General features: G+C 45.8%; 1 protein-coding gene across 1 annotated transcript; it reads right to left on the minus strand.

The window, feature by feature from the left end:
- Positions 1-1,809: 1,809 nt before the first annotated feature.
- SHISA3 (shisa family member 3) lies at positions 1,810-6,635 on the minus strand. Its single transcript, XM_017544908.2, has 2 exons — positions 5,681-6,635; positions 1,810-3,067 (listed from the first exon to the last, which is right to left on the minus strand). Exons 1-2 carry the CDS (start codon positions 5,952-5,954, stop codon positions 2,628-2,630), a joined length of 714 nt encoding a protein of 237 aa, XP_017400397.1. The 5' UTR covers positions 5,955-6,635; the 3' UTR covers positions 1,810-2,627.
- Positions 6,636-13,110: the final 6,475 nt, after the last annotated feature.

A 13,110-nucleotide genomic window follows, 5' to 3' on the forward strand; every position in this document is an offset into this window, starting at 1 on the left:
GTGGTGGTTTTGAATAAAGGGTTAGCATCTGAGTCTTTTTTAAGTCTGCCCAAGCCTTTACATTTAGAAACAAGTTGCTTTCCTTTCTTTCTTCTTTCTGTATGTATATCACTGGGGCATTGTATTGATTTTTTTTTTTAATTGTGTGTGTAGTGAGTTATCTATAAATCTCATTTTAGGACTGATAAAGTCACAAAATATTTGTTCTAAGGAGAGCTCATTTTGGGGTCCAATGGGGCTGAGAATTGCTGCCTTTGAAGTTTAGACTTATGCTCTTAAAATCTCCAGTGAATTTTGTGCACAGAACCATCAAAATCTCAAAGCAGTTTGAATCTATTTGTTTATGCATATCGACTCCAGTACAGACTAGCTGCAGGACCTTGGGCAAGTTGCCTCACTCCTTTGTGCCTCAGTTTTCAAATCTGTAAAATAGGAATTATAATACTTTTCTGTTTGGGTTGTTCAGAGCATAAAATAAGTTAGTACATATTTATAGTTAGTGCTTGACTCATAATAAGAGCTTAAATAAGGTTACCTTAAAACCATTAAAAGAAGCAATATACAGCAAACATAAAACCAAGTGTGCCCAAGAGCATGTGTATAAATGTTTATCCTTTTACATGCAGCTGTTTCTTTCCTTAATTATTTTGGATAATTTGGGATATCTGGAAGTCAGGCCGCTTTTGGATACAGGAAAAAGCAGGAGCCTAGAAGTCAGAGCCCTTCTGCCTTTAGACTGAGCAAAGGCATAATGTCTTTGAATTTGTTTCCTTAACTAGAAATGAAAAGACAAGGCCAAACAACTTTCTTAGGACAAAATTCTACCTCTAACTAGTTGTGTTTGAAAATTGAGAGTGACATACGATAGTATGAATTCCTATAAATCCTGACTTTCAAACCACACCTGCAGGGGCCAGGTAGGTAACATAGCAGAAATAGATGGGCCAAGTGGGGAGACCAGGCAGGAGGCTGGCAAATGGCAGGTGTCCTGTCTGAAGAAGAGTGACCTAACCCCAAGGTAGTGCAGGACCCATGGTGCCACGTCCTCTATGTCATCAGAAGCCAGAAATCCAGACTCTTATGAGATATGTCCCAGTGATGAATTCTCTACAGGCCAGATAACACATCGGAGGGCTGCAGACTGAGACCTCTATAAAAATTCACTTCCTTTGCTGCTTTCATGGACCTGATACAGAATTTTTTTAATTTTAAAGTATGAAGTATGTGTTAAAGACATTTCCTTTTATTGAGTAGCAAAAACATCACTAAAGAGATAAAATGAAGCACTTTAAAATTTCAATAGAGTTCATGGAAACATATTTTATTTATTCTAGCCCAATAAGATATAAGCCCAAATATATAGTCATCAGACATAAAATTCAGTGGCACTGGAGATATATAATATTAGATGATTACTGTATACCAATAGCTAGACTTTGAACTCCACAGTTATTATTAACATAAAAATTACAGTATGATTACTAAATAATTAGTACAGTCAATGTGGTAAATACATTAAATTAAAATATTTACATTTGTACATAGCTCATTTTACAAACAAATTTGTTTTTTTGAGATGGAGTTTTGCTCTTGTTGCCCAGGCTGGAGTGCAATGGCACAATCTCGGCTCACCGCAACCTCCACCTCCCAGGTTCAAGCGATTCTCCTGCCTCAACCCCCCAGGTAGCTGGGATTATAGGCATGCACCACCACATCCAGCTAATTTTGTATTTTTAGTAGAGACAGGGTTTCACCATGTTGGTCAAGCTGGTCTCGAACTCCCGAACTCAGGTGATCTGCTTGCCTTGGCCTCCCAAAGTGCTAGGATTATAGGCAGGAGCCACCACGCCCAGCCACAAATAAATGTTTTAAGCCCCAACTGTCTGACTTTCATTGAAACATTAAATGTTGCTAAACAAAAAGTCTGCAATAAATACTCCCTTCAGTGAGTAGGGGAAATGATTTTACATAGAATCTGTATTACAATGAATGTCTGAGTATATATTTAAAACTTTAAACTCGTGGTTATTGAAACCTTGTATTTTGGGGGAAAAACTTGTAAACAAAATTTAGTTATTTATTTAAAAAGTAAATGTTCTCATATGCTAGTATTATTCATGGTTAAGTTACTCCCAAAATCATAAACAGATTGTTCACTGCCCCCTCAAGTTTACCTAATAGTTAAATTTTTAAGTGAACCTTCGATAATTATAACTAGGCATTTTTCTTTGCTTATTTATGTATATATTTGTTCATAACTCAATGAACAACTTATATGAAAAAGAAACACGTAGACCTTTCAAAGCAGTATAGCTGAATGTTCAGTAAAACAGTTTCAGCCAACTTGCAACTTTAAAATCAAACTGCTGCATATTTTGAATAAAAGCAGCATAAATTGCAATGTAGTGATTACATGTTTGCAAAACCAGCAAACAGTTCTCTAGTTCAGCCATTCTGTGATTTGAGCCAGGAACTTTCAAATTAGAAGGTGCTGTGTTTTCCTAGCGTGCTCCCCCATGACATTGATCAGTTACAAGGGAAATTTTCTCAGAATTGCATGTAGCAATGGCAGTAGGGCTCCACCTATCTGCCATTTGACTGAGTTGTGGATTCATGGCCTGGGCGCATCAACTGGAACTGAAGTCTGGACAGCTCTTCCCAGGCAGCGGGGGCTCCTGCTGGAGGGGGTAAGCGAAATACTGGGGTGACACCAGGAAACCGGATGGCTGAGCCAGGTGGATTGAGTGGTTCGTGGTGTATGGCGGGGGTGATGAGGGCACCAGGCAACCTGGCTCAGCCCTGGCAAAGGAGAACCTGCGGATGGAGCCGCCTGTGGAGCTGGAGCTCGTGGCAGTGCTGGACTGCCGGGAGGGTGCCCTGGGGCTGGTGGAGGTCAGGATCATGGGCAGGGTCTCTGTCTGATAGCTTCGGAGCGAGAAGCGGATTGGCTGCTGTGAGGGCTCTTTGGGTCTCAAACAGGTGCAACAATAAATAGCCACTACAGAGCCCAGGATGATGAATGCAATGAAGATGGAGCCGACGATGAGAAAGGGGACGTAGACAGGCTCTAAAAGGCAAAAACAGACATAAACAGATGCTCAGATGAGGATCTCCCAAACTCTGAGCTCTGCTTGGGCAGCTGAGGGTTGAGAGGTGGGAGACTCAGTATTATCACTGTTGTCAGCTCAACTTTTCAGAGCTTGTTAATGGTAACCTCCAAAATGCAATGCAAACTGTGATGATGGAATATTCTCACTACTCCTAGCAGGGAGGAAGCAAACTGATACCGTAACCTCTGTTAGCAATTAACCATCATATTGCACATCTGGAAGTCAGAAAAAAACAGAATCTGTTCTCCTGTTCAGGCACTGGAGGGAAAGGGTGAGTTTTAGAGGTTACAATAATTCTGGGTTTAAATGCAGATTTTAGTAGTTTGATGGCAGTGGGGCAGTTAGAGATTTGACCCCTCCCTTAGGCTGGCAATCCATCTCCCATCCAAGAATATCCATTCTAAGCAAAGAGAACCAGGCCTGTTAAATGAGACCCCCCTCCACACACAGACCCATGATTTTATGAGACTCCAGAAGGAACAGTATGAAGAAATTCATAGAGGGCCCCAACTACTGTGTCTCCTACCATATCATAAATTGCCAGCTCTGGCTGCCTGTTTCCAGAAAACATTTGGAATACCCACTCCAGCTGCCATGCCTCTGAATTCCCATTCAAGTCTGGGAAGTTGGACAACTTTAAATATCGATCATGATGCAATTCTTGGTGTCCACAGCCCAGACTTTCTTTAAAAGCATCCCTCAAACAGAGCAAACTTCAATACCCTTCCCTCTCTACAAGGCAGACATAGAATTCCCCAGCCCAGAGGCATCCCCTTGGGCAATTCTCCAGGTATCTCCACTAATAGAGCTGCGATAGACACAGCCTCCAGCTTACAGGCGCAAGAAAGAAAACCTGCATTGACTAAGGCCCTACTGTGTGCCTGGCTCCCTCTTATTCATTATCTGATTAAAGTCTCATGGAGACCGTGTGAAATCGGCATGATAAGCTCCATTTTCCACATGTGGAAATACATCAGAGAAGTGTGTGCATTCCCACAGACACGGCCAGTGAGGGACAGTTAACTATCAACTATTTGTGGGCTCCTAGGCATAAGCTCTTCTGTGTCCCTGCCGTTCTCCCCTGTTTACTAGCACCAGCGTGCAAGGCAAGGCAAAGGTGAGTAACTACTAGTTACTAAGCCCTGAGCTCCAGCATTCATACACTCTCACATAACCAACAACTTACCTCCTTTGAGAGCAATATGCCCACTTTAGAACTGAGAAGAGGTCCAGAGCAGTTACGTACCTGGCCCAAGTTACGCGGACGAAAGTGACAGAGCCAAGGTCCAGCAGGGTTTGCCTGATCCCAGACTCAGTGAGTGTGGACTGCCTCTCGCCTCGGCTGCCCTCTGGCATCACACCCCAATAGGGACCCCGGGGGGCGAGCCCCTGCTGCAGATTGGGCAATTGCGCTTACTCCCAGAGGGCAGCTGCGGGGAAGAGTCTGTGTTTTTCTAACAGGCCAGGACAGCCTAGGTTTCCCTACTTTCAACTGAGCATCTTTTCTCCAAAAACTACTTCCCCAATCCCCTAGACTGGAAATGTTGACCCCCAGTATTCACCCTCTAGTGGAGCACTAACGAAGGGCAAACTCCCCTGTCCTTTGGGTCATCAGCTTGCAGGGAGGGGTCGTTGGAGCACCCTTAATGATCTCTCCAGCTTCTCCTTCCTTTCCGGCAACCTTCTCTTGCCGGCTCCAGACCTCGGCTCTGGAGTCCTGGGGTGTCACCCGCTCTCAGCTCCGCCCGCTTCTCCGGTTTCCTCGGCCATAAAACCCTCGCCTCAAGCTCTGAAGGGTTTCCCTGATGTTCCGATTCAGGTGGAAAACTTTTTTTCAAGGTGTAAATTTCCTCTGCTGGGGTAGTGATTTATTCCGCTCTGAAGTGAGCGGAAATTTGACCCGTGTTTTCCGACGTGAGAATAGGGGGCGGGGAAGCCCCTTCGACCCTTGTTTCTAAATCACCACCCCGAAGACCTGGGCATTTCTGAAGGGCGTGACAATAGGGGGTGGGCCGGAGAGGGTAATTCGATGCAGAGAATTGAAAGGAAGTCTGCAGAAGGGAGTAGTGGCTTAGAAACGCTATCATAGAACAACAACAACAACAAAAAAGTGACTGGGGTTTCTTAGCTCTGCAGATGAGCGCGCTGCAAGAGTCGCGTTTCCCTGCCTTCGGCCCTTCACTTCCCGAAGCTCCCGAAGTGACAAGGGCGCACAATGAGACACCCTCGTCGCCCCCTAAAACCCAAGTCTACCCTGACTCTACCCGCACGACCCTTCTCCCAGGAGCTCCAGCTGTTTCCCCCCAGGCCACCAGGCACAAGCCCCGCGCTTCTCACTGTCCCTGGCAAACTTTCTCTAGGGCAGAGACCGCAAGTGGCGGGAAGCGGGACTGCAAACGAATAGAGGACCATGAGCTGAAACCCGACCACCCACTACTCCCTTGATTCTCCCCACTCGGCCGCGTACCCTTGGTGCACAGACCCAGGAAGGTGCACAGACCTTCCCGCGCACACAGGCAGCCGCCGCTGTTAGGCTGGCGGGGATCTGTCCCCTAGGGCCCCGCACTTACGCGCGGTGATGCCTGGGTGCTCCAGCTCGCCGCGGTCGTTGGTGCAGCCGCCCTGCTCCAGTCTGGCGTCGGCCGCCGCGCAACAGTAGCGGAGCGCGCAGGAGCCGCAGCAGATGGTAGCGTCCAGCGTGTCGAAGCCCTCCGGGCACTGGAAGCCCTCGTGGTAGTTGCCCTGCACGTCCACCCAGCCGTGGCAGTACTCTCCGGACTGTTGGGCTCCCACTGGGCCCCAGCGCAGCCAGCCGAGAAGGCAAAGCGCCAGCAGCGCCCCCATTGCCACTGGGCGCCCTGGGCGGCAGGGAACAGGACGCAGACGGAGAGCGAAGGGTTGAGCCAGGTCTCCGGGCGCACCGCGATTCCGCCTCCCCAGGGACGCGTCGCAAGCGACTGGCCCCGGCGGCCGAAGCCAGCCCTGCGTGGGATAGCAGGGGCCGGGGAGGCAACAGGGGCTGCACTACGAATTCCGCAGGCCGGGAGTCAGCATGGTGCACTGGTCAAGTTGGCTAGGGCCCGCGGGAGGCGCCAGCCGAGGCTGTTGCTGGGGCTGTCGCTGCCGCCCTTTGCCCAGCTCATAGCACTCCCCTCGCGAGGGGCGCGCCAACCCCCTGGCCACCTCCCTCCGCACTCCTCAAGGGAGCCCTAGCTCCCGGGGCTGCCAACTCCAGCGCCGCACGAGCCCCAACTTGTGGCGATCGCCGGGTCGCGGGAGGAGCCGGAAGAAAAGAATTTGTTCCCCACGTGCGAGTACCCTGGACAGGCCGCTCAGCCCCCGCCCCTATCTGTCACAGGAGCAGGAGTCAGCTCCGCCGCGGCCAAGTACAAACGGCCGCCCGGTTGCTGACAGCTCTGCCCGCAAGGCGTCCTTTAAAAAGGAAGAGGGAGGAGGAGACAACGAGGGTTAAGAAAGAGTCCGCCCTCCCGGGTCGCGCAGCCGGAGCTAATCACAGCGGGTGCGGAGCGGGCCGCGGGTCCTCCGCTCTTTCTGGTTCGCGCGCCATCCTCCGCCTCTCCCCGGCCACCCCCGCCCCTGCGGCTCCCCTAGGACTTGACTCTCAACCTGAGGATATCAAACCCTCCCCCTACCCGCACACCCCAACTCTCTCACGGCGGGGAAAACTCTGCAGAGTGACGGTGACGGCTGCTAGATTCCAGCGTTTATCCACGCGCGTGGGCGCGCGAGTGGAAACGTTGGATTTACTTTTCAATGGATTTAATGCGCGAACGCGGTGCAGTCACTGAAGTTAGTCGAATCATCTGTGCCCTGTTGCACAGACTCAGACTCGTTCCTGGTACACCAATTCTAAAGGTTCAGGACCGAGAACATGGTTTTTAGGTGTCGCCAACGTGTGCGCTGAGCTTTACACCTACGTTTCCACTTTTTCTGGGAGGAACGGCACATTTTCACAAGCACACACACACTCGCAATCTCTCCTCTAGGTGAAGGATCGCCGGTCACCTCTGCCAGCCAAGGCCAGCTCGCAAAACCTCAAAAAGCACGACTTCTTTTACGCTCGCAAAGGAAATAAAGGAGCAAAATTAATGATAATTGAGCAGAACTGAACTTCTGTTCAGGGAAAGAAACACATTTATTTAAATGATATGTCCCCTGTGGGCTATTTTCAGGGGCACTGCTCCGTTAGCGGCGTAAGTGCCTTATGAAACTCGTGTTATGTGAAACCTGGGCCAACGCAAGCATTTATTTTGACTGCATCCTGAACTTCCAGTCACCGTCTATTAGTATGTGTGAATATGTTCAGCGTATCTCGGCTTATTTGTCAAACACGCTGCATACCCCTGTCCCTGAGTTAGATGTCGGCAAGTTGAGTGAAACAAAAGGAACAAAGTGTTCTCAGCTGCAGCTGTACAAGGTGCGCAGTCAAACGCATTTATCACGCTCGCAGCCTCCTGATGGTCCGAGTCCATTCCGGAGAAACTTTTTTTAAAATCTCGTATTAAAACGATTTATCTTTTTTTAAATCTAAGTTAAACTATACTCCAAGTAAATAATTACTTCGGATTTATAATTTTAAGTATTGGGATTAGCATTTAGTTATGAGGTTGTTGTAAATACATGCTCCAACATTTCACATGGTAAGTGGGACTGTGTAAATATTTAACTTTATTGCTCTCTTAGAAATACATATTTCTTAGGACAATACTAAGCTATGAAGTAAAACCAAATTAAGTTGGAGCTTTCAATAACAAACACTGAAACAAGTTTTTGGTTTTTTTTCTTGGTTTAGTTAAATAATTTAAACATATGGGAAATTGCTTTGCAGAAATTTCTTGGATATTAGGTTTTTTATTTACAAAAAAGAAAAGTTCTTGCCAGGCTTAAACTTTTTTTAAAAATCTAGTTGTTTTTTACAAGTGTTGTTTGGATTGTATATATATCCTGAGCAATTACAGGAAAATATCACTTAGAACCACAGCAAAAATGAGATATAATGATTATAATAAGATGATAAAAATTATGACATGTTTACTGCTAATAACTTTCCCAGAACCACACCTCTCAATATTAGTTTTTGTTAAAATTCAGAGGAATTTCATTACGTCATGACTGCATAAATATCTGCAGCAGCAGCAACATTTGCTAGTCCCCCAAGGGTCAAGTTTCTCTCATTATCCAGCTGTTCTTTGATAGCATTAATATTTTAAAGAGTGATTTGTTGGCACTTACCTCCCGTTAATTACATTCTGCATGCCACTGTGGGATTCTTTCTCCTTAAGATACCAGCTATAATTAATTCCCTCATTCAAAGCTCCTGTCTACTTGACTTATTTAGAGGTCATTTTACCCAAATTTAGTTGGATGATATTTACTAGTGGAAAGTAACCAAACCTCCAAATTACTTGATCCTTCATAGATCTGACTTGTGCGAACATTAAACAACAGTGTACCATGCTTTAAGTCCTGGTCCTAAGTGCCTTTCTAAAACCATTACAACAGTCAGCTCCAGGAGATTGCCTGGGGGAGGGTTTAGAGCTGGGGGCAATGATGTTTGGTTTCTTGTCATAGAAGATCTCTGCAAAGTTTCCATTGTCAAATTTTAACTTCAAAAGTGATGCCCTGAAAATGCTCTTCACCAACAGAAAGAAAATATTCACCTCTTTTTAGATTAATAAACATCCAAAGTTTCTGTTATTCTGTTACTATTTTAATAGTAAAGGAAGATGAAAAATTTCTCACAGACCCCCCCCCCCGAAAATAAAGTTTCTCAAAAGGCCATGAAATAAAGTCCGAAATATCTAGGGTATTATGAAGACGTTTTAGAAATTCTTTATTGTTTCTTAATACCACAAATTCCATATTTTGGTGAGAAACATAATCATAAGAGATCATTTCCCCAGCCTACATTATCTTGTAGCCCTGCCTCAAGGAAACTGTAGGAAGAGAGTTAAATGACATGATGTCTGGAATATGCTTTAATAAACACCAGCAAGAAAGAGAAGAAAGAAAAGGGAAGAAAAGAGGAAAAAAGAAAAGATAGGTGAACAATAGATATGAGAAGATGGGCTAGGCAGAACTGAAACACAACTGGCCACATGTTGATAACTGTAGCTGGCTAAAGGGAGCTTGTAAGATCGAAATGCAACTCTGTTTTTATGTATGAATGTTAATTACAGTAAGTTTTTTAAAAACAATTGATAGAAATCAGTGGCAGCAGGAAATAAGCATTGGACTTTTTTTTTTTTTTTTTTGAGAAAGGGTCTTATTCTGTCTTCAGGCTGGAGTGCAGTGTTGTGATCTTGGCTTCCACCACACTACTGCAGCCTCCACCTCCCAGGTTCAAGCAATTCTCCTCTCTCAGCCTCCCGAGTAGCTGGGACTACAGGTGCCCGCCATCACACCCAGCTAATTTTTGTATTTTTAGTAGAGGCGGGATTTCACCATGTTGGCCAGCCTGGTCTTCCTGACCTCAGGTGATCCACTCACATCATAGACCATATTTTTAAACTTTGTGCTGGCCAGGCATGGTGGCTCATGCCTGTAATTCTAGCACTTTGGGAGGGCAAGGAGGGAAGATCGCTTGAGCTCAGGAGTTTGAGGCCAGCCTAGGCAACATGGTGAGACCCTCTCTCTACAAATAAAAAAATAATTAGCTGGGCATGATGGCACATGTCTGTAGGCCCAGTTAGCTACTCAGGCAGCTGAAGTGGTAGGATCGCTTCAGCCAAAGAGGTGGAAGCTGCAGTGAGCAACAGGGGCACCACTGCACTCTAGCTTGGGTGAATAGCAAGGCCCAATTTCAAAAAAAAAAAGTTATGTTGACTTCTTGATGACTTCTTCTTCTTGTTCTTGTTCTTCTTCTTCTTCTTCTTCTTCTTGTTCTTCTTCTTCTTCTTCTTTTTGAGAAGGAGTTTCGATATGTCATCCAGGCTGGAGTGCAGTGGCATGATCTCAGCTCACTGCAACCTCTGCCTCCTGGATTAAAGTGATTCTACTGCCTCATCCTCCAGAGTAGCTGGGATTACAGGCACGCACCACCATGCCTGGCTAATTTTTTTTGTATTTTTAGTAGAGAAAGGGTTTCACCATGTTGTTCACGCTGGTCTGGAACTCCTGACCTCGTGATCTGCCCTCCTCAGCCTCCCAAAGTGCTGGAATTACAGGCATGAGCCACCACGCCCCACCAACTTCTCTTTTTTATATTCTTTGGAGCAGAGTAAATTATCTGAGAAAACCAAAAGCAATGGAGTGAAAGGTCACATGGATCAGAAAGGTGTGGGAACTAAATATACTGAGGGAAAAGGGGAAGGCTAAAGGAACACAGAAAACAAAACAAAAAAAGGACAATTCACTGGACTATGGAAGTCTACTCCAGCTCATTTGCATTGGACTCAGAAACAAAATGAAAAACAAAAAGTTCCTCAGCCCTCCCTCAAGTTCTCTTGTGGGGTGACTTGTTATCACTTTCCTTTAATTCAGAAAAAGCACTTTAATTTTCCTTTAGTTACTTTGCCCATGACTTCATGGGATTCTCTTCCTTGGATCACATGCTGTAAATCTCTTACTCCAGGCCTCTCATAATGTGAATTACTCAAAAGATGTTTTTTCTGAAATCTGCTGTGGCGCATGTTTACCCTAGAGAACAGTAAGTGCCCAGAAGGACACTCTCAAACCTGGGCAACCTGGCCCCAGGCCAGGCCCCTCCTTCTGCCCTGGGCTTCAGGCAGCCTCAGTTTCTTCATGTGCCAAAAGAGGGGATTCAGCTAGAGCCCTTATAGCAGTGTTTCTCAAAAGGCCATGAAATACCTGGAAATCTTGTTAAAATGCAGAACTGGACAGGTGCAGTGGCTCATGCCTGTAATCTCAGCACTTTTGGAGGCCAAGGCAGGTGGATCACTTGAAGTCAGGAGTTCGAGACCAGCCTGGACAACATGGTGAGACCTCATCTCTACTAAAAATACAGAATTAGCCAGGCGTGGTGGCTCGCATCCGTAATCCCAGCTACTCGGGAGGCCGAGGCAGAATTGCTTGTACCCAGGAGGCAGAGGTTGCAGTGAGCCGAGATTGAGCCACTGCACTGCAGCCTGGGTGACAGAGTGAGACTCCATCTCAAAAGAAAAAAATAATAATAATAATGCCAACTTGACTCACAAAGTCTGCAGTGGGGCCTGTGATTCTGCATTTTTTGAGGACCGAACTCTGAGGCCCTCTGGCCTTCCTCTGCCCTTGTCCGCAGCCACAGGGGAAGGAGTGAATAGAGCCAGAGGGCCCTGCCCACCCAAAGCCCATTTTGTACCACTCTCCGGATCCTGGATCCCAGCACTCCCTACTCAAAGAGGCCAAAAGTTGCTTCTAGGCTGCGCAGAAGCCTCTTCCTGATTTTAAGAGATTCTAACAGGAGGTGTTTCAAAATGTGTACACATAGGCTGGGACGCCCCGGCACATATATGGGAGGGCCCTTGCAGTGCAAGGTGAAGTCAGATATGGGAAGAAAGAGGAAATCAGGGGAACAGACTCAGGCTGTGGCTTTCATGTCTTTTCCTGCCCTGGCTTAAAAATGTGAGAACGGGCCTGCTGTCCAGCATATCACAGAGACTATGTAGCTAATCGTAGAGGGAATAAGGGATTGATTGAATAAATAACAAAAGGAACATTTTTCCTTAGCAATTCTGTAGTATTAAACCACATACACTACAATTTTGTGTTAGGGCATGTCTTCCCCATTAGTCTGACCTCCTTTTTCTTTATTGTATCCTAGGACATAGCACATAGTGGATGCTTAGTAAATATTGAATAAATAACTGGCTGCAAACAATGCATGACTATTTGAGAACTTGTTGCAACTGAGTGACATCCGTTTCACAACTATATAGGACTGTAGCAGAGAAGAACAAGATGAATTCCCAGGCAACAGGTATTACAGAGTCACCCCCTGGTGATTCAATTGTAACTGTAGTGCATCAAGAACTGTCCAGTGTGTCAGCACTGACAGAATATGGCAGTCACCAGCCCATCCCCCGTGGAGACAGTGGTGACACTTGTCATAGAGAATAGAGGTATCATGCAGTGGAAATCAGCCAGCACAGGAGAGTGTGCCTCTTACTAATCACGTGACCTTGACCAAGGTCATTTCATGGTACTGAACTTCAGCTTTTGTGTCTCTAAAAGGAGGGGTGTGGGAAGGAGTCATCCTTACCTTGAAGGATTGTTGTAGGGATTCAAAATAAAATATATAGCAAGAATGCAAAATAAAACATGGAGTGTGGCACAGAGTTGGCACTTAATAACCAGTAGGTATTATTATTACCTACCACCAGCTGACTTGAATCTGTAGTCGAATAATCATGGCAAGTTTCCTGCTAACCAGAGTAGACCTGTTCCCCAATTAACTTAATAGATTATTTACAGTTCCCCTTCATTCATTCCCTTAGTCATTAAATATGCCCATTCATAACCACTGGCAACTGAATGTTGATTATTCTTTTTTACAGTCGTTCTCCTGAGACATGCCCAAGGCTAGAAGAAGAGGAGGATAAGAGTGGGTGTCAGATGATCACAGTGTAAGGACAAGCCTTACTGGACAGACCTTATTTCAGCTGGATTTCTACAAGGTGTAACCCCAAGCACAGGTGGGCATTTAATAAGTATCCGATTAGTCTGCAATTCCATATTATGTCAGTAGAGATGTAATTTATTAACATGGGCTCCTGGCATCCTTCCAGTGCATGTATCATAGAATGACATTTTTCATGCAGAAATATAAATTAAATTAATTGGCATCCATACTTAATTGAAACTTCCTTGACAGTAGATGGATTCTCCTCTAACACCACCCCTTTCTTGGCAAGGGGCATTTCCTTCTGAGTGCCTGCAGACTAGGAGAGGCCAGCCCCCATTCCTGTGGCTCCCTGGGGAGCTGGCTTTCAGCAGGGTTTGGAACAGCACGAAAAGTGAACTGACCCTGGAAAAATGGTAA

The sequence above is a fragment of the Cebus imitator genome, unplaced genomic scaffold (assembly GCF_001604975.1).
Source record: "Cebus imitator isolate Cc_AM_T3 unplaced genomic scaffold, Cebus_imitator-1.0 Scaffold173, whole genome shotgun sequence".
In the NCBI taxonomy this organism is placed as follows: Eukaryota; Metazoa; Chordata; class Mammalia; order Primates; family Cebidae; genus Cebus; species Cebus imitator.

Bases quoted from the DNA above. Each gene is read 5' to 3' on its own strand.
- SHISA3 (XM_017544908.2), bottom strand. From the start codon at position 5,954: ATGGGGGCGCTGCTGGCGCTTTGCCTTCTCGGCTGGCTGCGCTGGGGC. The intron at 3,068-5,680 runs GTAAGTGCGGGG...TTTGCCTTTTAG, and splicing joins GCACCCAGGCATCACCGCGC to AGCCTGTCTACGTCCCCTTT.